General features: G+C 38.2%; 2 protein-coding genes across 3 annotated transcripts; one reads left to right on the forward strand and one right to left on the reverse strand.

Moving 5' to 3' along the window:
- Positions 1 to 43: 43 nt before the first annotated feature.
- On the reverse strand, positions 44 to 27,186 carry LOC104452194 (kinesin-like protein KIN-7C, mitochondrial). Of its 2 annotated transcripts, none has more exons than XM_039315318.1 (26): positions 26,750 to 27,186; positions 26,488 to 26,585; positions 25,968 to 26,057; positions 25,439 to 25,491; positions 24,679 to 24,744; positions 24,552 to 24,605; positions 20,568 to 20,627; positions 19,881 to 19,959; positions 19,540 to 19,607; positions 18,497 to 18,559; positions 18,236 to 18,340; positions 17,562 to 17,666; positions 17,289 to 17,396; positions 17,052 to 17,198; positions 16,630 to 16,812; positions 16,225 to 16,395; positions 15,389 to 15,625; positions 14,599 to 14,739; positions 14,369 to 14,494; positions 13,399 to 13,449; positions 13,256 to 13,303; positions 12,870 to 13,160; positions 11,966 to 12,664; positions 11,726 to 11,815; positions 11,460 to 11,530; positions 44 to 64 (listed from the first exon to the last, which is right to left on the reverse strand). In XM_039315318.1, the coding sequence occupies exons 1-25, from the start codon at positions 27,079 to 27,081 to the stop codon at positions 11,504 to 11,506; spliced, it is 3,492 nt and encodes a 1,163-aa protein (XP_039171252.1). In that variant the 5' UTR covers positions 27,082 to 27,186; the 3' UTR covers positions 44 to 64; positions 11,460 to 11,503. The 2 variants fall into 2 exon arrangements, with proteins under 2 accessions (XP_039171252.1, XP_039171251.1); XM_039315317.1 differs by lacking the exon at positions 44 to 64 and adding an exon at positions 11,246 to 11,378.
- On the forward strand, positions 2,675 to 9,752 carry LOC104430789 (F-box protein At2g02240-like). The gene is made up of 3 exons (XM_039314649.1): positions 2,675 to 2,950; positions 7,749 to 7,783; positions 9,317 to 9,752. Exons 1-3 carry the CDS (start codon positions 2,675 to 2,677, stop codon positions 9,750 to 9,752), a joined length of 747 nt encoding a protein of 248 aa, XP_039170583.1.
- Positions 27,187 to 27,929: the final 743 nt, after the last annotated feature.

Raw genomic sequence — 27,929 nt, forward strand, 5'->3', positions numbered from 1 at the left:
TTATAGTTCTTTCAACCTTTCAATGACTGTACCCAATACTCCACAGTCTACACCTAGACGAAACCTGCAAGAAATGGGGTGGGGAGTCTCATCAGGCACCAAACCTCATAAATCAATCTCCATTTGCTCGAGAGGGCAAAAAGTCAAACCTCAGTTTCGAAAGATACGGCTTGCACGCTGTACAGGGCACAGACAGAAATGCTATTTAATTCAGAACCGGTGCCGGTGGAGCCACATCTACACCATCTTTAAAAGAAGGAAATGAGATAGCAAACCAATCCCACTAGAATGAGGGCAAAGCATGCAATGACTTTGAGCATCGTGCAGTGGTACACATCAACGAGAACCATAAAAGAAGATTATTCATATGGCAAAAGGGCACCTCTGCAGGGCAAATCTTTGTCATGGCCTCAACGTGAAGATTCTGCAGTTCCTCCAACACAGCAACATCCAGACCGGAAACATCCTCACCCTAGAATTAATCGAGTTAGGCTTTAGCTGTAATAACTATTACTACAGCGCGTGGACATACTGACAGCACGCAATGGTCTAGACTAATGCTAAGGACTGGTTTAGCAGATAGCTAAATTTCTTCCGAAGATTATTATATGCTGTCAGATATTTTACCTTCAATCTGGAAATTGTATTCTCCAATTCCCTGCATCGTTCGTTTCTTTAAGGTAGCTAGCTTTTAATAGCTTCAAAGCATTTGGCTCATCCATTAGAGATTTCATCTGATTGTGGCATTCCTCGTGAGTGACCATCAAATGGAAGGATCCCACTTCTGGCTCTTCCTTGCTTGTCAAAGACAGGGACCCCTTTACTCAAATTGTCGCCATCATCATCGCCAGACTATTTCTTCTTTGCAACTAGAAACCACAAGTTAGCTCAGCTCAAAATTAGCTCAGCTCATTTTTCAAATTCTCTTCCCGTAGTTCTGCTTCATCCGATCAAGGATGGCCGGTGCTCTGAGCTTATGCAAGTCTTGCCTAAGGATATAACATAGTCAATGTTACCTATTTGATTATTTGATGCGAGCCCTAACTTTTTACTAAATCTGTTAAATGGGTGGCTCAAGTTGGATTTGGGCCGCGTTATAAATCATCTTACCCAAATTGACCGATTATTTCATTTATGACTCATTTATGCGTAATGTAAATTTTTTGATCTATACCCGACTTGACTCGACCCATATTATTAAATACTTCAATATTTAAACTAATTTTGGAAAAATTATTCTTATGATTTTTTTAAAAGATTGTATTGCTAAAATACTTCTCAGCAATGCAAATATAGTGGATAATTTTTTTATAATTTTTATAAATTTTATAATTTATATTTTTATATTTTTTATTTCTTCTCGTGTGTATGCAATGTGAAAGTTTCTTCCGAAACACTGCAAATTTATGCCTCGAATTCCCCGACCCAGATGATATTTTTGTTTCATTTCATCATCCAACAAGAATATAAAATGGTCAGCAATAAATGGAGTTAGCCCATTCTCTGTTTCTTTGTTCTTGGTTTCCTTTGAATTGTTGCTATGCTGCCGTGCTCCCGTGGGAATTTCGGTCAACCTTTATTTGGAAGGGAAAAAGCCATGAAAAATCCTGAACTTTGCTCAAAGTGACACATTTACCCTCAACTTTTTTTTTGTGGACGTAGAAAACCCCAAACTTTTCAACCGTGACATTTACCCTATCAATGGCATTTTTGTCTTTTTATTCTGTTTTTCCTTTTTCCTTTTTTTTTCTCCTTTTTCCCTCCGCCGGCCATGGTAGAGCCGGCGGAGGGGAAGTCCATCCGCGACCTCGTCGGCGTCGGCGAGGACGGCCCTCGCCGGACCCGGCGAGGGCGGGACACCCTCGCCCGACGCGAGCGAGGACGGCCCTCACCGGATCTCGGCGAGGCGGGGACACCCTCGCCCGACGTAGGCCAGGGCCGTCCTCGCCCGATGCAGGCCAGGGCGAACCTCGCCGGCGTCGAGCGAGGACGAGCGAGGGGGGACACCCTCGCCGACACGGCGAGGACTCGCCCACGCAGCGAGGGCGGCCCTCACCCAACGCCGGTGAGGGCAGCCCTCACTCGGACACCGGCTTCCCTTCGCCGGCTAGCCGGCGGAGGGGAAGAGAGAAGGAAAAAAATTAAAAAGTAAAAAAAAAATTAAAAAACATTTTAAAAATGAAAATACCAAAATGCCCTCTAATTTTGGGGTAAATGTGTCACATAACGAAAGTTCAGGATTTTTGTGTAAAAAAAGTTTGGGGTAAATGTATCACTTTGGGCAAAGTTTAGGTTTTTCGTGGTTTTTTCCTATTTGGAAATATATCCATCTAAAATCCAGTAAATTGATCTCTTCTTTTAAAAAAAAAAAAATTCTTTATTTGGAAATATATCCATCTAAAATCCAATATATTTATCTTCTTTCTATTTTATTTTTTTTTTTATAATTTTCCCCCTATTTCGTCCTTATTTTTTCCACTTTCACGGTTGTCCTGCATTCTGGCGTGTGCCGATTCAGAGACCCTCCTCACACCAACAAAAGCCTTAACCACTCTCACTCTCTCTCTGTCGCGCTGTATAAACACGACGAATCACGCTCTGAATGATCATCGTCTCTCCAAAAGGCGTCAAATTTATTCCGTTTTAGCTACACCCATTTCTTGGAGTTCTTCCAATGGCGGTGGCCGAAGCAAAGGGTCGAGACTGTCCAGACTTCTCTGCGCTGCCCGAAGGATGCATCGCCACCGTCGTCTCCTTCACGAGCCCCCCCGACGCCTGCAGGCTCGCGTCCGTCTCGTCCATTTTCAAGTCAGCGTGCGATTCCGACGCGGTCTGGGCGTCGTTCTTGCCGCCGGACTGGCTCCCGATGGTCTCACGGAGCGCTTCGTCGCTGAAGGAGCTCTACTTCAGCCTCTGCGACGACCCAGTTCTCGTCGGCGATGGCACAATGGTAAGTCTCCCCCGTCTTGCCACCTTAAACCGACTCTTCCTATTCTTTTTCTATTATTATTATTTTCTTTGCAGATTGAGGGGGTGATATGCAATGACTGTTCTTCATGTTAGATTTTATTGAATATTGAAATGTGATTCATGCGATGTGCTGTCGCCTGCATGTTTCGAAACATTGCGAATTTGGCTTTGTTCTTTCATTGTCTGGGTAGTTTAAATGAAAGGCGGTGTCATCAGCACATGTTTCTTGGCCTCTTCCGCCTGAACCGAGTGAGTGCATTTTGTTTCTTCGAGGAGAAGCCACTGTCATATAATAATCATGCTGCGGCTTCCATTGGACATTTTTCTTTTGCACACAGCCGCGATCTTAATGTGAAAGGTCGATTGAATTATATGGACCGACTCATGGTCTACGTCCACAAGATAAAGAATGATAAATGAAGGGCGAAGAAGAAAGAAATGATCTATCATCTGAAAATGACAAGATTCAAATGGTTGGAGCAAAGAATGAAAGGATATATTGGATCACTCAATATATAGTACCAATAACATGAAGATTATTCCCACTGTTGATATGGTACCTTGATTGATGACCACTAATGCAACGCATCTTTTGGGGTGATGCTTTACGACTATCTGCTACCTTATTGCCTTTAATTTTCAATTAATTGCTCAAGATCCTCCTGAACTTTGTCATTATTGCTCATTATCCCCAAACTTTATTTTGGCACCGTTGAATAGTCGTCGCTCGTCATGTAACTTTGAAAAATTACAGATTACGTCCCAATTTTAATTTCCTTGTTGTTGTGGTCAGTTTCCGTCTACACAGCTGGAAAGTGCTACCAAAAAATGGATTAACTCTATTCTTTTGATCAAATTAGCCTCTGCTGAATTTTCTTGACTTCATCAATCATGTATCTTCTCTTTTTGGTTAACCACGGGATGGACATTTTTGGGATAAAAAAGATCATGGTAATTAGGAAGAGCAATTTCATGCAATATTTAATGCCTCTATTGATAGAATAACTAGCGACTGCAACAAAAAATCAAAGTTCGATGCGTAATTTGTAAATTGACAAAATCTTCAGGGTCATTATGAAATGGTTCTGAAGTTGAGGTGGTTTTCAACAAATATCTCTTTTATTTTCCTCTGTCAAATCTCATGTTATCGCTTTTGTTTAACGTGAAATTTGTTTTCCTACTTCAAAGTTTGGCAAAAAGACAATAAACAACTTTTTGCTTAAAAAGGCCAAGAGAAAGACTCACACTATTTTATTGGAAAGGCGACAGCACAGATGGTGGACTAAGTGCCAAGCTTTATTTCGTTGCGCAAACTACATCTGCTAAAACATCGAATCTTGTTTTCTCAAAATGACGTCCGCCGGGGTTCTTGTTGCTTATGTGAATCCAACATGCTTTGCAGAGCTTTTCGCTGGACAGACACAATGGGAAGAAATGTATTATGCTATCTGCGAGGGCCCTCTCTATAACCGGGAATGATAGACTTATCATGCGATCTGAGAGAGCCCTGTCTATAACAAGGGATGATACTCAGAGTTACTGGTCTTGGAATCACATTTTTATATATACATAATAAATTATCATTTTTATGATTATTTCAATCACATTAATTTAATTCAAATTCACAAATAAATATATAATAAAAAAAGCTTAGAATGAATTTACACTAAAAATATTAATCCACCATTTATTAATATCATTCAATTATTTTAATTTAACAAATTCAGCTTTATTCCAATAATTAAAAACTTGGAGGGAAAAAAAAAAAGAAATTTGCATTTTGGATTCGCATGTCAAACGTGTCGGAAGAGAAGAAAAAACTTGGGGATGAATTGTATATCACGGGAAGTGAGAGTTAAAAGAGAAAAAAAAAAGACTAGACTTTTATTCTTTACCTATTTATTATCTTTGTTTTTCACTTTTATACATTTTGACTCCTTATTTATTAAAAAAAAATTAAAATTGATCTCGTGTATTGGAAACTCACATGTTAGAATTTCAATTCGAGTATCGGAAAAGTTAACCAAGTGTTGGATTTTCCAACATGTATTAACTGAGTATCGAAAAGTGTCGACAATGTAAAGAGAGTGTCGGAGTGTTTGACACAGACACGAAAACTCCCTAGCTACCTAACACTCCCTCTCTCATGATGAATTGTGCAAAGGAGTCCTTTTAATCTTAGATTTTTGTCTGGAGGTGCAAATTGCAGGCCTTCAAAGTTGAGGATACAAATTAAAATGGTCGTGTGAATGTGAGAACGCGTTTTGAATATTTCCACAACATTTTAATAAATAATTTAGCCATACCCATCATCGGAGTTTTTGTAGTTCTCTATCTCTTTCTTTGGAGTTCTTCTAATGGCGGTGACCGCAGCAAAGGGCGAGACTGTCCAGACATCTCTGCGCTGCCCGAAGGGTGCATCGCCACCGTCGTCTCCTTCACAAGCGCCCGCCGCCGCCGACCCCCGATGCGTGCAGGCTCGCGTCCGGCTCGTCGCGTTTCAAGTCAACGTGCAATTCTGACGCGGTCTGGGCGTCGTTCTTGCCGCCGGACTGTCTCCCGGAGCGCTCCGTCGCTGAAGGAGCTCTACTTCAGCCTCTGCAATGATCCCGTTCTCGTCGGCGATGGCAAAGTGGTTAGTCTTCCCCGGTCTTGCCACCCCCCGTCTTGCCACCCCAAGCCGCCTCTTCCTATTCTTTTTTCTATTATTATTACTTTCTTTGCGGATTGAGGGGTTGATATGCGATAACTGCTCTTCATGTTAGATCTAATAGAATATTGAAATCTAATTCATGTGATGTTCTTTCATTTTCTGAGCGATTGAATTAAAAGGCGCCTGAACCGAGTGAGTGCATTTTGTTTCTTCAAGGAGAAGCCACTGTCATATAATATTCATGCTGCGGCTTCCATCGGACATTTTTCTTTCACTCACGGCCGCGGTCTGAATGCGAAACGTTGATTGAATTGTGTGAAACAACTCAAGGTTTACGTCCACAATATAAAGAGTGATAAATGAAGGGTAAAGAAGAAAGAAAGAACCTTTCATCTGAAAATGACATGATTCAAATTGTTATAGTAAAGAATGGATAGATATATCGACTCAATATACAGTGCTCAATATACATGATTCAATCTTCATGCCAAGAGCATGAAGATTGTTACCGCTGTTGATATGCAATGCATCTTTTGGGGTGATCTGTATGTGGCTTTAAGACTGTCTGCTACCTTATGGTTGATTCGGAGTTCAGAAAGAGCTTGCTTTTTATTTTCAGTTAATTGCTCAAAATCCTCCGGAACTTTGTCAGCATTGATCTGCATATGGCTTTAAGATTATTTTGGTACCATAGAATAATGGCCATTGTGACTTTGGAAAATTATAGATTATACCCTAATTTTGATTTCTTTGTTGCCGTGGTTAGTTTTCCATCTGCACAGCTGGTTAGTACTACCCAAAATTGGATTGACTCAATTATTTTGATCAAACAGCCTCTGCTGAATTTTCTCCACTTCATCGATCATGTATCTTCTCTATTTTGTTGACTTTATTAACCATGGGATGGACATCTTTTGGTATAAAAAATATAATGATAATTATGAAGTGTATTTTCACGTAAATTTAATGCTTCTATAGATAGAATAACTAGCAATTGCAACAAAAAATCAAAGTTCAAGGGGTAATTCCTAACTTCACAAAATTTTCGGGGCTCATTATGCAATGGTTCTTAAGTTGAGGTGGTTTCCAACAATTATCTCTTTTATTTTCTTTTGGCCAAATCTCATGTCCTCACTTTTATTTAACGTGAAACTCGTTTTCCTAGTTCAAAGTTTAGCGAAAAAGATGATAAACAACTTTTGTTTAAAAAGGCCAAGAGAAAGACTCACTATTTTATTGGAAATGCGACAGCATTGATGGTGGAATAAGAGCTAAGCTTTATTTCCTTGCGCGTACTATATCTGCTTGAATAATGAATTTTTTTTTCTCAAAACTACATCGGCCCGAGTTCTTGTTGCTTATGTGAATCCAACATGCTTTGTAGATCTTTTCGCTGGACAGACACAGTAGGAAGAAATGTATCATGCTATTTGCGAGGGCCTTGTCTATTACCGGGGATGATAGATGTGTTTAAATAAAATAAAATTGATTATCGGATGACGATTGCTGGATAAGAAACCTGCAAGTATTGAAGGAGCCATAAAAACTTTATGGTAGGCTACATGGATTTGAAGAATGAAAGTTATTGAAAACTTCTGTTACTTTATTGTGTGTTTTGATTGTGTTTATGATTACATGTATGAGGCTGTTTTGTTTTAGTCATTAAATTTGTGGGTTGTTATGTAATCATTGTCGTTTGTAAACTTCAATTCCTATATAAATGGATGAAGTCGTGAGTTGTAAATCAAGCCACAAGTCATAGTCCATGAAGACATAAATAAGAGAAAGCATTCTCAATAAAAATTTCTCCCTCAAATTTCTAGTGTTCTTATTCCAAGTTTCCAAAGTTTATTGTCATTCTTTTGGTTCCAACATTTCTCTTATTTGTGTCTTTGTGGAGCAACCACGGGTTATGAGAAAGGGCATGAAAATCAAGTTTATAAACTAAAGAAAGCATTGTATGGGCTAAAACAGGCACTTCGAGCATGGTACACAAGAATTGGCACGTACCTGTTAGAGCATGGTTTTCGAAAATGCCCATATGAGCCTACATTGTATATCAAGTCAAACACTAACGGTGACATAATAGCTATGTGCCTTTATGTTGATGATTTGATATTTACAGGGAGTTGTGAAGAGATGTTTGCTGAATTCATGGAGGTTATGACTAGTCATTTCGAGATGACAGATTTAGGATTAATGTCCTATTTTCTAGGCCTTGAAGTGAAGTAGACAAATGATGGCATATTTATTTCACAGTAGAAATATGCTAATGATATTCTAAAGCAATTCAAGATGGAATCGCTCAAACCAATACGGACTCCCGTAGCAGAATGGTTGCAGTTGAATAAAGAAGAACCGGTGAAGCAGTGAACCCCACTTATTTCAAAAGCATTGTTGGCAGTTTAAGATATTTGGCTTCTACAAGGCTAGATATTACTTATGGTGTGGGAATTATTAGTAGATTTATGGAGAAACCATACCAATCACATTTGCAAGCGGCAAAAAGAATTATATGGTATGTCAGTGGAACTCGTGATCATGAGATTTTATATTCTCATACTGACAATTTCAATTTGGTGGGATACACAAATAGTGATTGGGCAGGTGATACCGAGACTTGAAAGAGTACTTCTGGATATATTTTTTCTCTTGGATCAGGAGTAATTTCTTGGTCCTCGAAAAAACAAGAAGTCATTGCACTCTCAACCGCTGAAATAGAATACATAGCATTAGCTTCGGCAGCATGTCAAGTAATATGGTTTCATAGGATGCTATGTGAATTGATGCACGAACAAGCAGATCCTATGAAAATAATGTGTGATAACAAATTGGCTATAGCTTTGGCCAAGAATCCTGTTTTTCATGGTAGGAGCAAACACATTGATATCAAGAATCACTATATTCGTGAACAAGTCAAAGATGGTGAAATTGAGCTTAACTTATGCAAATTGGAAGATCAGATTGCAGATATTTTGACTAAACCATTGAAGGCAGATTTGTTTGAAAAATTGAAGATGATGCTTGGAGTTATTGAATTCCAAAATTAATTTTAAGGGAGACTGTTTAAATAAAATAAAATTGATTATCGGATGACGATTGCTGGATGAGAAACCTACAAGCATTGAAGGAGCCATAAAAGCTTTATGGTAAGCTACATGGATTTGAAGAATGGAAGTTATTGAAGACTTTTATTACTTTATTGTGCGTTTTGATTATGTTTATGATTACGTGTATGAGGCTGTTTTGTTTTAGTCATTAAATTTGTGGGTTGTTATGTAATCTTTGGCGTTTGTAAACTTCAATTCCTATATAAAGGGATGAAGTCGTGAGTTGTAAATCAAGCCACAAGCCATAGTCCACAAAGACACAAATAAGAGAAAGCATTCTCAATAAAAATTTCTCCCTCAAATTTCTAGTGTTCTTATTCCAAGTTTCCAAAGTTTATTGTCATTCTTTTGGTTCCAACAAGACGTATCATGCAATCTGATAGGGCCCTATCTATAACAGGGAATGATACTTCAAGTTACTAGTCTTTGAATCACATAGCCAATTCCAAGTAATATATTATTTCCTCCACTCTCCCCCTTCATGAAGAAAATAGGCATAGCATTAATTTATTTGTCCCAAAATAAACTCTTGTATTTCTCCCTCAAGGTGATGATCATACGGAATGTCCTTGTGAATTAACAGGTTTGCAGAAGTTGCTGAACTCATCAAAGTATTGTGGCTCGAAATCAGAGGCACGATTAGTTCTCGCATGCTGTCGCCCAGAACCCTTTATGCAGCGTATTTGGTATTCAAATTAACTGGGAATTATAATGGATTTGAACTACCGCGTTTTGAGGTTGGAGCTGGATTTGTTGGTGATGAAGCGGGCAAGCGTGAGCGCTCTGTTGTCTATTTATCCAGATCGTATGCATCTGTTAGGCTATGCCGCTGGGACATAATTCCAATATTACCTGAAGAGAGACGAGATGGGTGGTCGGAGATAGAGTTAGGTGAGTTCTTGACGAAGGATGTACAGGATGGGGAGGTTGAAATGAGTGTCCAGGATGCGAGGGGTAATAGATGGATGGTTGGGCTGGTGGTGGAAGGAATCGAAATTAGGCCCAAGGACAGGAAATAAAAGTGCCTTTATGTACAGCATGTGTAATTTGTATCTACCGCCCTTTGATTAATAGCTTTTTCTCTCTGTTTTGCCGTTCTTTCAATGTTCTTTTGTCAATTTTTAATAGCTTTCTACCAAATCAGAAAGCGTGAGCTAGTGATCTGTATCGACTTTAATGTAAGTGGGGAAAGCATGTGTCACGGAGCGAATGGTGTTTTGGCCTGGTTTGCAAAGTCATTGATATTTTTGCTCGCGGACCGAATGGCTTTTGATCTGGTTTTTGAAAGCCCAATGCCTTCTGCGGAAATGATGGAACTTAGATGAGCGTAGGCTTCTACAAGCTCACACGGACACGCTCAATTAGTGTGATTGATTCCTGTTAAAACATATGCAAAATGATTCATTATCTTTCACTCCTACCACCCATGTTGGTACGGACCGGAATATATGACTCCATTGAACTTTGATGTAGCCATGATGCTGTGCAAATTAAAGCAAAGTTCACTCTTTCCTTGTCGACCCTTTTCAACAAGGAAGAATATTCTAGACAAATCCTATTAATCGATAGTGCTTTGTTTCAAACAAAAATAAGTTGTATATGGCGCAAAAAAATCCATTGCGCTTAAAAATAACAAAGGGGTCTTCAAGTGACTTTTGACAGTGGGAGCACCTATACTTATTTTTATTTTATTCCCATGGCTTATCAAATCTCTCGCAAAAGATGACGGGGACGAGAGTTTTTCAATATGCTGGAAGGGAGCAAAATCTTTCCAGTCTGTTAATGAGGTCAAGAATTACTTGATGCATGTAGCATTGAGCTTTATGAAAGGAAATGCCCAACTTCGGTTGCTGCCCGAGGCTCATCTCATCATCAATGTAAGCTTGTACATCTTTCTCCTTTTTATCATGCGAGTACTCAACTGCTGACTCCTATATTTCGTTCGTTATAAATGAAGATTGTTTTTTTTCCCCATAGAAGCGGTTAACGCATGCTTGGGAATTTTATTTTATTTTGGTCGGTGCAAAAGAGGTGCTACGAGGGCTCAATGTAATAGGAGGTGACAAGCAACATGACTGATATAGCTTAAATCAATGGATGCCGAAGTAAATGTTTTTGCGTATTTGACATGCTCATTGCTAGCTGCTTGCAGACATTTCCATGCAAAGACAGAATGGTGATCCACTACAATGAACAGAAGCAAATTGGATGGATTTCGGCAAACTGTGACTAGCTTCCGAAGCCAGACCAGATGGGTTTCCTCAAACCTTCTGGAGCCCAAACCTGTTCTGAGTAAATATTTTTATTAAATAATAATGCGCCATGTGCTTTGTCACCAGGAACCTTTTTCCTAATCAATTAACAGTGCGGATCATTATTAAAATGGTGAATTTTCTGAGCCTTATGTAGCTGATTTTGGTATCTCAAGATAATTGCATCCAGCGACTTGCTTCCGCTGAAGAGCAGTCTTTGGCTGATCGAGAATGTGTTAGGCAAATGAGAGAGAGAGAGAGAGAGAGAGAGAGAGCTCCTCACTTATTTGCTTGCGCAACGAACATGTCGGAGATCCCTAGCGGATACAAGTATGTTAGTTCTTTCAACCTTTCAATGACTGTACACAGTACCACCCTTCACCTAGACGAAACCTGCAAGAAATGGGATGGAGAATCTCATCAGACAATGCTATGACCACTTCCCCACATATTAGTAAGAAGAGCGGCGCCGACCTTATAAATTAATCTCCATTTGCTTGAGACGGCAAAAGTCAACCTCAGTTTGCAAAGATACGACTTGCACACTGTATAAGGCACAAACAGAAATGCTATTCAAGTCAGAACTAGTGCCGTGGAGCCATATCTACACCATCTTTAAAAGAAGGAAATGAGATGCAAACCAATCTACTAGAATGAAGGCAAAGCATGAATGATGTTGAGCATCCTGTACACATCAATGAGAACCATGAAAGAAAATCATGAATATGGCAAAAGGGCACCTTTGCATGGCAAATCTTTGTTATGGCCTCAACATGAAGATTCTGCAGTTCCTCCAAGACAGCGACATCCAGACCAGAAAGATCCTCACCCTAGAATTAATAGAGTTAGGGTTTAGCTGTAATATCTGACTCTGGATTATGGACCCACTGACATCACACAATTGTCTAGACTAATGCGTAAGACTGATATGGCAGATTACTAACTTCTTCAGAAGATTTATACGGTTTTAGATATTTTACCTTTAATCTGGAAATCATACTTTCCAATTCTCTGCATCGTTCACTTTCTTTAAGGTAGCTAGCTTTTAATCGCTCCAAAGTATTTGGCTCATCCATTTCCTCAGCAGTTTCATCTGATTGTGGCATTCCTCGTGAGTGACCATTACGTGGAAGAATCCCACTTCTGGCTCTTCCTTGCTTGTCTGAGATAGGGACCCCTTGACTCATCTTGTTGTTGGCATCATTGCCAGACTTTCTAATCCTTGCAACCAGAACCCACAAATTAGCTAGCTCATTTTCCAAATTCTCTTCACGTTGTTTTGCTTCATCCAGCTTTCTCCTCAGCTCAAATAACAGTTTATTTTTTTCAGAAACTGTGATTTCCAGGTCTGCCTCTTTCTTACGTATTGCATCTAATTCCCTCTGCGTGTTATTGATTAAGGCTCCATCCGGTTTTCCGGGATAGTCATCAGATGGGGTGCAACATTTGCGACTGCGTGAATCCTCTTTTGCAGCAGCCATATCCCCCCTTAGTTTTGCATTGTCAAAGGAAAGTTTAGTAACTTCATCTGCCAAGTTACGGAGTTCAACTGCCGCTGCAGAAGCCAACTCCTTTGCATAGGAAGCTTCTTCCGCGAGCTTTTGGATCTGAACTTCAAGTCTATCCTTTTGCTCTACGAGTCTACACTTCTCTTGTCTCAAATGCTCTATCTCTGCCCCCTGTATTTTTGTATGGAACAAAAATTTTAGGATACTACAAATTGTGTATTGTACGTGAAGATACACAATTCAATCTGCACCATAATACTAAGGTGGAAGGATCACAGAATATGTTAAGTTGATTACACAAGAATCAAGAAAAGGAAGATCAGAGTACTACTTGAGAAGGAAAGCCATAGAAACAATGGGATAGAAGGAGAATGACCTGCATAAGGACCTGGGAATTTAGAAAAGCATCATTGCCATATTCTCTTGAATCCTCCTGGGAAAATACCCTGTTCAGGTTGATGACACTAGTGGGAGTGTTTTCGTCAATGCAATTTTCATCACATGAGCCAATCCAGTTTACTCCTAGTAAATCTCCAGATCCAGTTTTGCATGAGGTAGGCTCACTCTCAGCACTATGTTTTGCACTGGAGGAACTTTTATTCGATAACAGATTGAGCTGCTGCCTTAGCATAAGAATTGTCTCTTGCATCTCAGCATTCTCTGACATCTATTTCAAGGTACAGTTACCAAATAATTGCAAACACAATTTTTTTAAAGCAAAAAAAAAAAAAAAAAAAATGTCACGCAAGGTTAGTTATTTACCTTTGTCTGCAACTGCTCCTGTAGTATTCTATTATCTGCAGTCTTAATCTGGGAAATACATTGGAAGCAGACTTTATTGACAAAGTAGAACAGCTGTAGCCATCTATATTATTTTATAAACATTCAGAAATTGAGCAGCAAACCTCTAGCTCAAATGTCTTCTCATTAAATTGTGTAGTGAGCTTTGACAGAGCCTGTGCAACATGCAAAATGCCTCTTATTCAAGCTACATAATCAAGAAACCAAATAATAGAACAATTCTGATTGCCATGCTATAATCAATTTTATCACCCATCCACAAGTTTGAAGTAAGACCAGCCAGCTATCCAAAAACAAATTCTCATGAATCCAGGAAGGGTGAGGAATGAGCATGTCACTCAATGGAAATAGCCAAGCTTCAGTTTAGTAAGAAAATGTGTAGGCAAAGTATTGCTTTGCTTCAGGTAATCAAGTAAAGAGCTTTGCTTCAGGTAATCAAATGTTTATATTAAAGAGAGATGAGAAAACAAATGGCATTCTTATGGAAGCGGCTAATCATAGAAAGGTAAAGCGTAACATAAGTTCCAATCATTGTGCCCAACACTCCTTACCAATCTGCCAATGCTGGCAATGTGTAAAATTAAAAAGAACATAAACAAAATTGTTTCAATTCACAAGTGTGATAGGGACACATCATCGATGAGGACATTAGTGGACTGCAAGTCGAGTCCTAGATCTTCTTTTTTTTTTTTTAAAGTAATTAAGATATTTTTGGGATGAGGTACTGCCCCTGCCCCTCCCCCTCCCCTCCCAAGGTCCAATGCTGGTCGAGGATTATATAGTTGAAGTCAAAGCATTTGCTTCATTCCAGATAACTGAAAAAATGACCAATTTCTTTTACTCGTTATCCATCCATCATTTTTATAAATGTCTGGTTCAGTTTACAGGAAGAATTTTAATACCTAACCACCAACCCTATTAGTCATCCATTTCCTTTTACTTATGAAGGCTTTACACAGCATTTCCTCAATTTTTTTTTTTTTTGGTCATAACAGTATTTCCTCCATTGGATGGCTGAAATACAGTAACAGGCTGCCTTGGTAACTGGGGAAATATCAAATGGTAGGTGATAACCTGAGACATCTCATTCACATTTGAAGTGTGAGGAGCCATTTCAAGTGATCCAATCATACGCTTTTGCAAGATGCTCATCTGGAGCTTCTTTTCATGAATTTCATCCTTCAACTTCTGCATGTGTTCCTGCATCAACCAAGGTGGCCACAGAAAAATTGAAGGAAAAATTATCAGATCCAAATTAGTTTTTTTTGGGTCCAAGTGAAAGAAGTTCCTAGTACATTGCATACCGTAAGTTGTAAATCATCCGGATTGTTAATCGCTTGCTCCGACAATCTTTTAAGGGAACTGGTGGACAATGCCACTTCCCCAGCCAACATTTTGACCTGCTCCCGGAGGAGATCCATTTGATCTGTGATGGTGGTACCACTCTAAAAAAAGAACCACGGAGTATGTTCATGAATTAGTTTCAGATCACTGACCGATTCAGTATTATGAGTTAGCAGCACATTGCAGAGAAGGACCAGAATGACACTAAATGTGGAAAGTTGATACAACAATGCTGGAAAATATGATGCTGGAAAGGAGCTATTCAGATCTGTAAGTCATCTATTGGATTTCAATTCAAGCAATCATGTGAAAAACCTCTTAAATGCATAATGGAGAGTTTTCAAGTAGAACTGGATAATTCATTTCCAAGAGTCAAGAAAGGGGGTTTCCAATCATAGTTACTGTCCAATTTCATACATCACATTCCTTCAGAATAAATACCTATATTTTATGCACTTTTAAATGGTTCGGCATTTGAAAATTGTACCTCTGGGAGTTCACAATTCAAAAAGTTCACGCCCAAGTATTAAAAAATGTTACCACCTGATGAGATTGAATGCAAAGATACCACAAATTCTTCATAATTTTACTTCGCTTTTCAGGTAAAGATTTGTGGATGAATGCCCCTGCGCCATTGCGCTTTATTCTGCATTAAGTCTTCTATAAGATCTAAGTTCATTTTAAATAAGGACAGTGTTATCTCCCCCAACACATAAAGAGCAAATAACTGGTAAGTAGACTTCCACTCACTGGGGGAAGACGTCGACCTCCAACGGCAGCTCTGAATAGTTCACCAGCTTGAGTTGTTTCTGGAAAGGACTCCACAGCTGAAGCATCGTCCCCTTTTCTGCTGAGTGATTTCCTCCGTCCATCCTTGGTATCACGGAACATCACTCTGCTTTGTGATGATTTTGAACCCGCAGGTGATGCACTAGCAGAGCTCTCAGTATCAGCACTAGGAGGCAATCCCGGCAAGCTCTCAGGCTTCTACACTCACAGTTTAATGCTTTACTGAGCACGCTTGACATTTCAAAACTAATGGAATGTAGCTGAAATTAAGAATTGGTGTTTTGTCACTTGACAAAGAATAAAGAAGCATTAAAACAAGAACTTCCATGAAGATGTCTATCTCATTCCAGCACTCAGCCTTTTCAACCTTATCAGCACAGCCGAGAAACAAAATACATTTCAGAGACAGTGAATCAATTGATCACAATTTTTTTCCCAATTTAATTCATGATATATTTGGAACTATGAGTCTATCAAGAGACACATCAAAACAAATAAGTAAGGATTATGTGCCATACCTCATCACTCTCATTGACTATATATGTCATAAGGATATTAGCAATAGCTGAGGCTCAAACAATGGCCAAGTTTTTCAGCTAATATAGCACTTAAAGGAATGTTATCAGGGAAGATGTCCATGCCATAAAATCGATGCCCAATTTTGTATTAGATAGGGCTGGCCTGTCAGACGGAGCTAGGTGGTAACATGAGGCCTGGACAGGCCAAATAATTCTTTTTTTTGGCTAGGAATGGCCAATAATGAAGAACTATTAATTAAATAGAAGCTTGGAGCTTACTCTGACTTTGAACCAACCAAGCATCCCACGTTTCCTGTTTCTTTTGTAATCATTGACCAACTCATCTAGATTCATCACAGCCTCCTTTCCATCAAGTTGAAACTCAGAAGTGTAGCTTCCAGCACCATCATCAATCATGTATTCCCGCTTTCTATCGGGCAAATATGCCAGCTGCACAAGTAAACATATGAAGGTTATTCTGACAAGCTGCAGATTGGTCCATGTGATAGGCGAATGAGAAAACCCAAATCATACTGTCAAGAAGGGTAGCACTTCAGATTATCAGGTAAGAAAGAAATCAAGCTGTGAGAAATGTTCCTTGGCAGATATACATTGTTAATCAAACGCACTTTTCACCATTGATCTATGATCTTAAAATGTGGATTTAATTGCTGCGTCACACACCTCATCTTCTCCAAAAGAATGCCTCCTTCTATGGCCAGGCCATTCTGGAAGGTTTGTTGACATGGCATTCTTTGTAGATACCAAAATGAGTTTAGTTAGTCGCTGAATTCTTCCAATTAGAGCAGCCTTAGCTTGCTCTTCCTCTTCCAATCTTGACTGCAACTTAACTTGACCTGCTTCCAGCTTTAAAAGCACAAAATAACACGTATAAGTAAAACCAATGAAAAAAAGTAATGGCCTTAAAAAGTAGATGTATCAGAAGTATATTTAATGAACTACAGAAATCTTGCTTTGCTTACAAACACCAGATACACATTAGAATTATAGTAATCAGCTTATATGTAGCAGTAACACAAGAAGTTGCAAAACACCAATAAAAATGCTGCATCTCTCCCTGTCCTTGTGTTGTGTAGAGGACAAACCTGAAGCTTCAGATTGACCAAATCTTCTTGTGCAGATGCACTCGTATAAGGGTTTCCCATCATACCATGCTTCAATTGCTGGAGCTCTTCCTTCAAGGTTGTAATTTCCCTCTGGTACTTTTTGATAAGGGACTTCTCATCCACAATCTAGTAGAGTACAATAATGACTGGATAAGCATAGGTGACAAATAAAAAGTGGCAGTAAGATCTGACATTCAGTTGCTGTTCCACATCAACCTTGTTTTGAGATGCTTTAACTTCCACATGTTTGCTTCGATGTGCAAACTTCAATGTGTTATGTGTCTCCTCGCTGTTGCCAGAGGCAGGCGTCACAGTGCAAATAAGCTGCAAAATAGTTTCAAACAACTAATATTATCCTGAAGGAATCAGTTTATCACACACATATAAAATTTATAGTGAAACCGTTTTAGAAGGTAAGAACAGACCGCATGAAACAGTCCACTGAATGATGAGTTTCCAATCTAAAAGAACATATGGTATTGAACTTACAGAAATCCGCCCATGGCCACTGAGAGATGATTGCAACAGACGGGTGAGTTTTGAATCCCGATAGGGAATATGAGATGGCTTTCCATCTGTTAGTTTGGAGATCACCTACAGCAAAATAGCTCATTCATTTATCATAAAAAGGCATCCAAGACATGCAACTGCCATTCCCAACTACAGGTACATAATGTGACCTTCTAGAAGTGAAGAGAACAAAGAAACATACAGCAAAATAGCTCATTCATTTATTATAAAAAGGCATCCAAGACATGCAACTGCCATTCCCAACTACAGGTACATAATGAGACCTTCTAGAAGTGAAGAGAACGAAAAAACATATGAATGCAACAGAAAAACATACGAATGCAATCAAAATGTTCATTTATCCCAGCGACCCAAACTAATGCATGAAACCAGTGGCTTCCTAATTCACCTCAAAGCATCAATATTCATTATTTAGGTCATGTATGGTAACTTATGTCATCAGCAAGAAGAAGAATCAAAGAGGCATATTGCAATGTCAATTTGAGAAGGATGCCTTCAGCAAAATTTATCTAAGTCAAAGCATGAACAGCTAAAGAAATTAGGGTATCTGCAAGAAAGATGGATATGTAGTTAAGATATTCAATATAGTCTACTTATGACTCAGTTAAATATAAAAGGGTGTGGAATCTCACAGTGCCAAGAGTAAGTAGACTTTTATTTATGTATGAACCCTCTTTTCTCCTCAAGCCAGTTGTCTCAGTTTTCGAACTTTCAGATCCAGCAAGGTCAATTAGGTTCTACAAAATCCGAATCAAAGAAAAACTTAATTGAGTGCATAAAAAAGTAGTCAGCAATTTATTGTCAGGAACACACGCACACACGTATCAGTATGAAGATCATATCTGCTAGGTTATCAATGTCACCTTAAATAAATGAAAAGCATGAAAGATTACCAATTGGGATAATGTAACATCCTCTTCCACTTGGTTTCCCCCCCGTGGGCTGCTCTCAATTGTCTGAAAGATTACACTTAGGTTAGCAATGGACCAATAAACAATCATTTTTATAAACTGCTTCAAGATTCCTCATTTATTACAGGAGATAACATGCAAGTATTCAACGTTGGCTTTTAAACAGACAGATTGTCTAATTATCAAGTACCACACTATATTATACTACTCACAGTACTGTGCCTCGTAAGCTACTTCCTTCCCTCGGGTCAAAAATCATTCCTCATAAGAACATATAAGAACGTGTAAGGAGACATCAGGCCCTAGAATATCCATTCCCTTGGGGCCTCATACACAATTAAATCATCAATTCACAATCTCCACTTGACCACATATTCAATCTTAATCCATCAGAAGTGATTGAGATGGACACAGAAGAGAGACACATAGTAACAGAAACTTCTAAAGGAGAAAATGCACCAAGTAATCAAGAAAACTGATGTACAATTTCCACATGCTTGTGCATAATAATGTTATGAGAAGTGTTAAAGAGTGCCCCTAGGGCACTTGTTGAGCCTCAATGGATATACTTTGAAAATATAAAATTGTCTAATTAAGTCTTCTTAAGCTCTGTAATTTTTCAATTTTGAAAATGTCTCAAAAAGTGATTTTTCCTTTTTGGTTAGCTTAACTAGTGTCCTGGGGGCACTCATTAACAAGACCAAATATTACTGCATTTAATATAGTTGCAGCTTATTTCACAAGTGAAAAATATCATTCTCAGTAGGTCATTTTACTATGGTGCCAAGCCTATATTAAAGTGCCAGATGAGGATGTTCGGATCTCAATTCCCCAATCTTGCACAAGTCAGCAGACCTACATGCAACGAACAAGACAATTTCCATTACATGAAGGAAAAAAGATTTACTTTAAATAAGCTATTGATACATTTGTAGTTCTAGGAAAGATTCCCCTGATAATTGACTGGATGGTCTATATAAAGGTACTAAAAAGAAGAAGAGAATCTACGTTGAAACTACAATTACCAATGTAAAAATAGTGTGGCTTCGACTGCTCAGAAGATTGAAGTTATTAGAACCCACATGTCTGTGCTCTGCAAGATTATAATGTCACATATTAAAATGTGCACAGGAACAAAAGAAAGAGAGGATTTTAAATTCTCACGAAATCAAGTGTCTAACATCTGTTGCAACATTATACGGAGGAAGATTACTTATTCAGAACAAAATGTAAACTCAAGGACAAGAATTTCTATCAAGCTAGAAATCATCACATCAAATTAATACCGATAAAGGAAGGAAAAGAACTAGGGGAAGGGCATAAATGAGTACAGATACTATATAAAATCACAAGGAAACAAGTTCACCTTCTCCAGATGCAATTAAGGAAAGAGCATGAGCAGGAGACAACACAACCTCCTCCTTAATTCCCTCAACATAGGTACCCTGTAGCAGGCCACAAGTTGCATGGGCATTGAAATGTTAAGCTGAAGCAAAATATGAAGTGCAAAGCTGCCTAATTCAGGAAGCCATTGTTTGAAGGTGACAAAAAGAAAACATTTCACAGCGGCTTGCTGAAGATGATAAATCACACATTGCTCCACAAATTGGAGATGGGTTAAATGTCTTTACACACTCTAAAGCCAACTTGTCTTTTGAGGTTTCCTACTATAGATGATTCACTCTGAACTAAGTTATGTGCCTTCCTTATTTAGCAAAATCAAAGAGAGATGACATGCAGCCACATATATAATGAATTTGATAGTAGATAAAGTAGTAAGATCTATGCACACGTAACTTGTCTTGCTCACAAGGAGTAGAGAAAATCATGTTGAATTATGAGATACATAGCAGGTATTTCACACGACTGATTAGTGAAAAAGAAATTTAATAGGAAAATTATGTGAATTGTGACCACTGAAAATTACTTGAAGCCTTCATTAGTAACATTGAAGTAAATTGCTTAAAATCATTCATTAGCATCTATTAAAGTATCCAAAGCTAGAGCTGACTGCATAAATATCAACAGCTTTATCTTTAGAGAAACAATGAACCTGAGCATCCTCCCGGATTCTGAGGTTCTGGCCAGTTGGATCGAGTAAGTCATTAATGACCTGGATTAGCCAAAATAGAAGTAATCAATAACCTAAAAACCAAATTACCAGCAAAAGCAAAAATCAGATACAGAAGAATCAATCCAGAGAAAAATAAAGTAGATTATCTTAGACATTCTACTAATTGACGAATGCCCAGCCAACTCATATACAATGGATGCAGATAAAAGTGAAAAAAAGAAAAATAATAATAATAATGATACTAAATTGCTGATGAAAGAAAAGACTCATCCCGATTACATTGGACCGATGGATCGTTAATGTCCAGCAAACCATAAATCCATACAAATTGCCCATTCAGCAGATGTCTCTTTTCCCAAAAATAATGATACTAATTTTTAATGGCAATCCAGGAGACAGATCAGCATAGTCACAACATCAATGAAGCTCTTAGGAGCTAGAACACTCCACGACATGCTAAATCGCTGATCTCCTAAAAGCAACCCAAATGTTAAGTACGGACAACTAGACAGAAGCCAAAAGAAAATCATGGAGTAAAATTATCTGCTCTAGCCATTAAGGGCGCGCATGACAAAATTTCTATTTCTTGATTTCACTGTTTCTCCTCAGTTTCTGAAATAGAAATCAGAAACTGATATCAAACTATATAAAAGAATCTTGCGCTTTCTTGCTAACTTAATTCACTCATAACCACAACTTCACAAATTATTGCTAATTTTCTTTTTCTTATTTTGTTCGTGTTATTTTTCGCATTTTTTTTTCAATTTTTTTTTTATAACTTCCTCTTTAGGATAAAAGGCAATCGAATGGGTCCCCAATTTTCAAAAACGACCAAAGTTCTTAAATGCTTACTTAAAAACAATGGAGCTCTTTCTTCCTAGAAAAGGCACGCGCATGGCCAGTTGAAGAAAAAGTTCTTACGTAATAAATGAATAAAAAACATGCCTAGAAATTTAACCTTATTTTTTTACGGATTCAAAATTCTTGCAAAATCAAAATAATTAGATTGTTACACAATCTTGAATTTTAATTCGAAGGCAAGAGATTCAAGAGAATCTCTCTCTTTGCTAGGCAAGGGCCATTAAAGGTTCTCTTTGCTATGCAAGGACCATTAAAGGTTCATTGAGTAACAATAAAGAAATTAGGGATGAGCAACTCTACGATTCAATTCGAGAATAAAAATAAACCGACCTTCCCCTGATTGGTTCCTAACCACAAACATTACTTTAAGGTAGAATTCTTATATATTCCTTTACACCATTAATTTTATTTTGTTGATAATCTTATATAATGTTAGTTTTTGATAAAATAACAAGGTTGTATAGGCGCCATTAATGGCATCCATATTCATGCTTCCGCCGTACTTGTCTGAACCTACGTATGTGATGAGCTTGTAAACAATACATTAACCGATGAGGAAACCAAATAAATACGCTTAGGAAAACAATTGCTAATAAAATGGCAAGGGATAATAATATGCCAAAATTTCATGAAATTGTATTATCAACTTTTGTAATGTATTAGTATTATTTCAACTATTATTTTGTATTTGAAGATTTCCTATGTTGTTTTAGTATTATTTCGACTATTATTTTGTATTTGAGGATTTTCTATGTTGTTATCTAATCAATTTATATTCTTAGAAATATAAATTTTGTTTTGTTATCAAACGAATTTCTGTTTCAGAAATAGAAATTTTGATTCGTTATCAAACGGGTTTTTTTGCTCGAAACTTAGGGCGCGCATGACAAAATTTCTGTTCTAAAATTGATTTCTCGATTTCTATTCCCCGGACAAGTTTCGAGTAAAGAAACCCGTTTAATAATGACTCAAAATTTCTATTTCTAAAAAAAAATCCGTTTGATAACAGAATAAAATTTTAATTTCTAGGAATAGAAATTGATTAGATGACAACATAGGAAATCCAAATACAAAATAATACAAAATAATACTAATACATTACAAAAGTTGAAAATACAATTTCATGGAATTTCCTATTACATGTGTTTACGTTTCGTATTATGTAATATTTTCTTTCGAAAAATAAACGTGGCAAAAAAAAAATTAATTGAAATTCAATTGTAGTGAATATGTCATTATGTTTTTGCTGAAATTGATTTCACATTAATCAAATAAGTCTAATGATAGCCATGATTATAATAGTCTAATCTCCTAAAAAAGTCCTAACTTCAAGTCTAATTCCAATTTCTTTCCAAATTTTGTTAAAAAAATCCTCACCATGTTTAAAAATCGTCACCAATTTTTTTCAAAATTATCAACACTAGGATTATTTAAAAATTTATTATCAAAATCTGTATTTTCATCAACACTCTTACAAGAACAACATATTCCTTATTAGATCTCTTTTCCTTATAAAAGAAAAATCGGATGAAGCCCTAATGATTTGACCCTTTTTTACCGTCTCAATATGAAGCTTATGATTAAAAAAATAGTTAGCTAGATAGAGCCGTTGTCTGGTGTACTACAGAAGAGTAGGTGAAGAAAGACTCGTTAAATATGAATGTGGCAAGTTGACTATTACCATGCGTGAAATCTCTTGCGTGCAACAAATGAAGCCTTGTTCATTCAATTCCCACCATTTTGCCCAATGGTTAAGATTTTCAATCAATATTAATTGAAATGATTATATTAAAAAATTATTAAAATATTTTGGATTAAATTAACTATTTCTATTTCTATTTCTATTTCAATATTAGTGATCTAAAATATTTTGGACTAAATTAAAAGTTGAGAAAAAAAAATTTCTATTTCTGTTTCAAAAACCGAAAAGCTAAAAATTTCAGCTTCGATTTCTTCGATTTCTCTATTTACGGAATAGAAATCTGTTTTGAGAAATAGAGAAATCAAATGCGTTACCAAACGGATTTCTGTTTCAAACCTGTTCCGAGGAACAGAAAAACGAAGAAATTGAGAAACATAAATTTTATCCGGGGGAATAGAAATTAAGGTTTAAATTGATTATATTTTAGAAACTTTGTCATGCGCAGCCTAAGTTGTTGAGCCTTTCCAAATGTGCAGAGGGAAACTATATATCACTTCTCAAGGTTTAAATACATCAGAGATGGAGTTTTAAAGTGAAATCAAATCTATGAACTAACAGCAGACGAGCAATGAAACAAATCTCTGGTAATATGCAACTGTTACTTGAGACAACCTTCCCCGGTAATGTTCATTTCTCATCAAAAACACCATCCCAGCAGTACTACCTCATTGTTATCTTCCAATTTAATTTACACCGTCATTTCACAGGATAACCTTTTTCTCCATGTACAGCAACTTTTGGAATCCCATATGCACACAAACAGATTTAGCTTAGAAGTAGGTCTAGACAAGACATAGGATCAGCATTACCAATTCTATGATCTCCTAGAATAACATGGCCATGAACTCATTAGCAACCAACTTTGTCTGAATGTACAGAGAGCAGTAATATTTCTAACAGGTGTGCAATGTTTATTTCTTCCCAAGACACTGCCCCTTACTGCCCTTTATATCTCATCTATAATGTCTTCCCATTTAATCCAGAACTGGACCAGCTCCATAAAATTGAAGATCAAGCCTTCAGTATTCAACAACAGTTAAACAGTACATTGGTTCTGTGTCAGGATTCCCTCCTGATATTTCCCTCTCCAAAACTAATTACTTTAAATAGTTGATAAACCGCTCTTCTAATTCTCAGATCAGAAGAGACATGCACCAGGTACATGCAATCATAAACTAAAATCAGTCATATTGAGTCTTTCAATCAATAAGGAAAGTAAGAAGGGGATATAAAATAACCTTTGAGCAAAATAAAAGAGAACTACTTTCTTTCTATGGCCTGCTTTGGATTGTTCACACTTGAGATTTCAAATAATAATAAAAATCACCATTGTTTGTATATATTAGATATCAAAAATTCCTATACCATACCACACAATAATGCAATTAAGTTGAGCTGACCTCATTATAAATTTCTAGATATGAAACACGAAGAAGAAACTCTCGTCCAGGTGTCTGAAAAGGGCCAGAAGGGTCAGTAGAAATTCCAGATCAATGTCAATATATCAAACAACAGAAAATTCACCACCTCTTGTATAATTCCAAAAACATCCTTCACAGCCAATGGGATTACCCCTGGTGATTTTTGCTCCCCCTTCAATAAACAGAAAGATAGTGGTTGGTCAGTTTGCAAGCACATAATTATCCTAATTACATGATGCACCTTCAGTAGTTAAGCCAACAAACTATTACTTTGACTCACACAATGTCTTCAGAAAAGAAACAAATTTTGCTACAGATGGTGGTAATGCCATCATTGATGCGAATACATCTTTCATCTAAAAACTGAGTCGCAGTTAAAAACATTATATTTCTAACAAACTAAACTGCCCCTGGCTTTCCAAACCACGTGGATATAGTTAACCTCAGTTCAAAGAGTGTTGATTGGGATTCATGCTAAAATCCATGCGATAGCAGCATAGACCTCACAAAATCACTTGATTTGGAGAAAACTTGTTTCTGGAAAGAAAACCATGTTTTGCATATCACTTACACTCAGATTAGCATAACAAGATAGAATTTGAACTCATTAAATCAAGTGAAAGAACGATATATTAAATCAACATCAAAAGTCAAACGAGATGCATAAACAGTGAGGACGGTGAAGGCAAACCGATGCCATTCATGTATTCTGTTGATCTCAAGAAACAATTTCCATCAGTATCCCTAACAAATTTGTGAAGTACTGGTTCTCACATAATGGGATATGACTCATCAGTATAAATCACAAGTCATCTGGAGAAGTGATAAAAATATTTGAATGGAATGGATATGAATTTCTGACTTACGTGCATAGTATGAGTTTTCCCACTACTAGTGACGCCATATGCAAATACAGTACCTGCACCAGAATAGAGAAGCTAAAGCTAAGTATTATTTGTGCCCACATTAACCACTCATTGTACAAGAAACTCACTGTTGGGTCATATCTAACCAATCAGTGCAAGGAACATCATATTTTAAGTTACAAAGTACAGTGCACTTATACCAAACGACTAGTCCAAGAGAAAAAAGTAAACTTCATCCATACACCAAATGAAAAGGGACAACAAACTAAAATGAGCAGGGACAGTAGCTAAGGTTCCTACCTTAGACAGAAAATTACCAGCATACATTCTATCGTGATGGCTACTTTTTGACAGACAAAAAAAAAATTACATTGTGGAAACGCATCGCATGGCCGTTATGTTTTTACAGCGTTTCTTCCTTAGGTAAAACATCATCTCACCTTTCACATCAAGGCTTCTCAACATGCAATTCTCTTATTTGCTTTCTAAGACAGAAAGAGCCATGTCAAGCAAAGAAAAAGATAAGTACCGGTGATCCCTTGCATAGCACCGCTGACAACATGCTGAGCAGCAACATCGTAAACATGGCGTGTCGTTGTTGCTGGACCAAATACTCTATCTGCAAAACCGCCATAATTTATGTCTCAGATAAAAAGAAGTCGATTCTTACTCGATTTATTTGAAATCCGAATTCAAACACTAGAGTCCCATGGTAAGACTCTGCATTTAATCCTTGCCGAAAAATGTTGCCACTGTATTATCAATATATAAGTGGTCAAGTAAAGTTTCCAGGATGCCAAATCGGGGGAAAAGTCATATGATACTTAATGACCTAGCTTCAGGTGCAGCCACCGGCCCACCATTCAGAATCGACAACTCAGTCGATCGTGTGGATTCCACCGTGTTGGTGCGACCGCTAACTGTGCTTAAAAACTATATGCAGCAACTGGCAATCCCACGGCATGGGCAGCTTATTCAAGCTCGTGTGCCAAAGACCACCCAACTCTCGGTAACTGCTTCGAGAAGTAAAAGGAGGAACCGAGGCTAACCGAAGCCATAGGCAATGGAAGGATTGTATTCGTTCCTCACTGCGTAATCACCATCTGCATACCAGGCCACCTCATCTCCTTTGTTAATCTCCCTTGGGCTGCTCAAAATCAGTCCACATTTCCAAAAATCAGAATCAGCAGCGAAAAGAGGGGAAAAAAAAATGATCACCATCGACTAGAGAACAGACCCGCGGTAACTCAAAAAAAAAAAAAAAAAAAGTCAACTCCGCGGAGAGAACAAATAAACGCGCGCTCGACTAACCTGAGAGGACGAAACCTCACGGTGACGGTGACGTTCTCCTTGGACTTGCTGAAACCCGGCCGCTCGACGATCTGCGAGGTCGGGCTGGCGTTCCGCTTCGGGATCTCCGACGACGCCGCCGCCGCAGCCTGAGAAACCGAGGCCGGCTTACTTGCCGACCTCGACGACGACGACGACGACGACGGCAGCCTGCCCGAGGAAGGAGTGACCGGACGCTTGGCCGAGGCCGGCGGAGGAGGAGCCGCCGCCGCCGCCGCCGCCGGCTTCCGCGACCGGAACGGCGAGATTGACGAAGCGGAGGATCTCTGCGACTTGGAGCTCGAGCCGAACATCGCCGGAGAATGCGCGAGCTTCGCACATAGAGAGAGAGAGAGAGAGAGAGAGAGAGGGGTCACGAGGAGGGAGGGTGCTTGCTCCCTCCAAAAACCAGGGCTTAGCTTTTTATTCGTTGCAGCTTTGAAATTTGTCCGAATGTTGGTTTTGGCGTTTTGGCTCGTTTCTTCCTGTTTCCCTTCTTCGTGCGGAGAGCGAAAAGACGGTTTGGCCCTGCGTGCGCTCTTGCGGGTCAAGTACGAGTTCGGAAAGTTTTCTTTATGGGTGGGCCGGTGCGCGGGGCGATGACTCAGGACCCATTCGGACTTTGGAGAATCGGGGCGGGGCGACGACCTTGTGATTTCTCTCTCTGTGCGAGAGACACTTGTCACCATCGCATCCATTTAACGCTGATTACAGAGATGATGAATGAACCAACGCGAGATATGTTCTTTGACTGAGATGCTCTTTTACCAAACTTATACCGATCTTCAATTCGACCTCCCTAAGCAGCCCAAGGTTGAAATTTAAGATCTCAATTATATATCACGATCTAATTAAGTGATTTTATACATCCTGTTGCCAAGCAGCTTAGGCCTAGATGAAAACCAATTCCGTACTATAGAAATAGAAATGATAGCCATGATTTATCCTAGGAGAGGTCTTGCGATATAAAGTGTCTATGACTATGTCATTATTTGCACAATCACACAGGCGTAATGAAAAGACCGTGAGTTATGTTTCTTGTTTAATATAGAAAGGAGGTGAAAATCTCTTCATATTTACTTTCCATTTTATTGTATAAAAACACTTCAATAACCATACCATTAAACACGAGTTTTTCCAAACTTTGTTTCAATTATCCTAT

The sequence above is a fragment of the Eucalyptus grandis genome, chromosome 6 (genome assembly GCF_016545825.1).
Source record: "Eucalyptus grandis isolate ANBG69807.140 chromosome 6, ASM1654582v1, whole genome shotgun sequence".
In the NCBI taxonomy this organism is placed as follows: domain Eukaryota; kingdom Viridiplantae; phylum Streptophyta; class Magnoliopsida; order Myrtales; family Myrtaceae; genus Eucalyptus; species Eucalyptus grandis.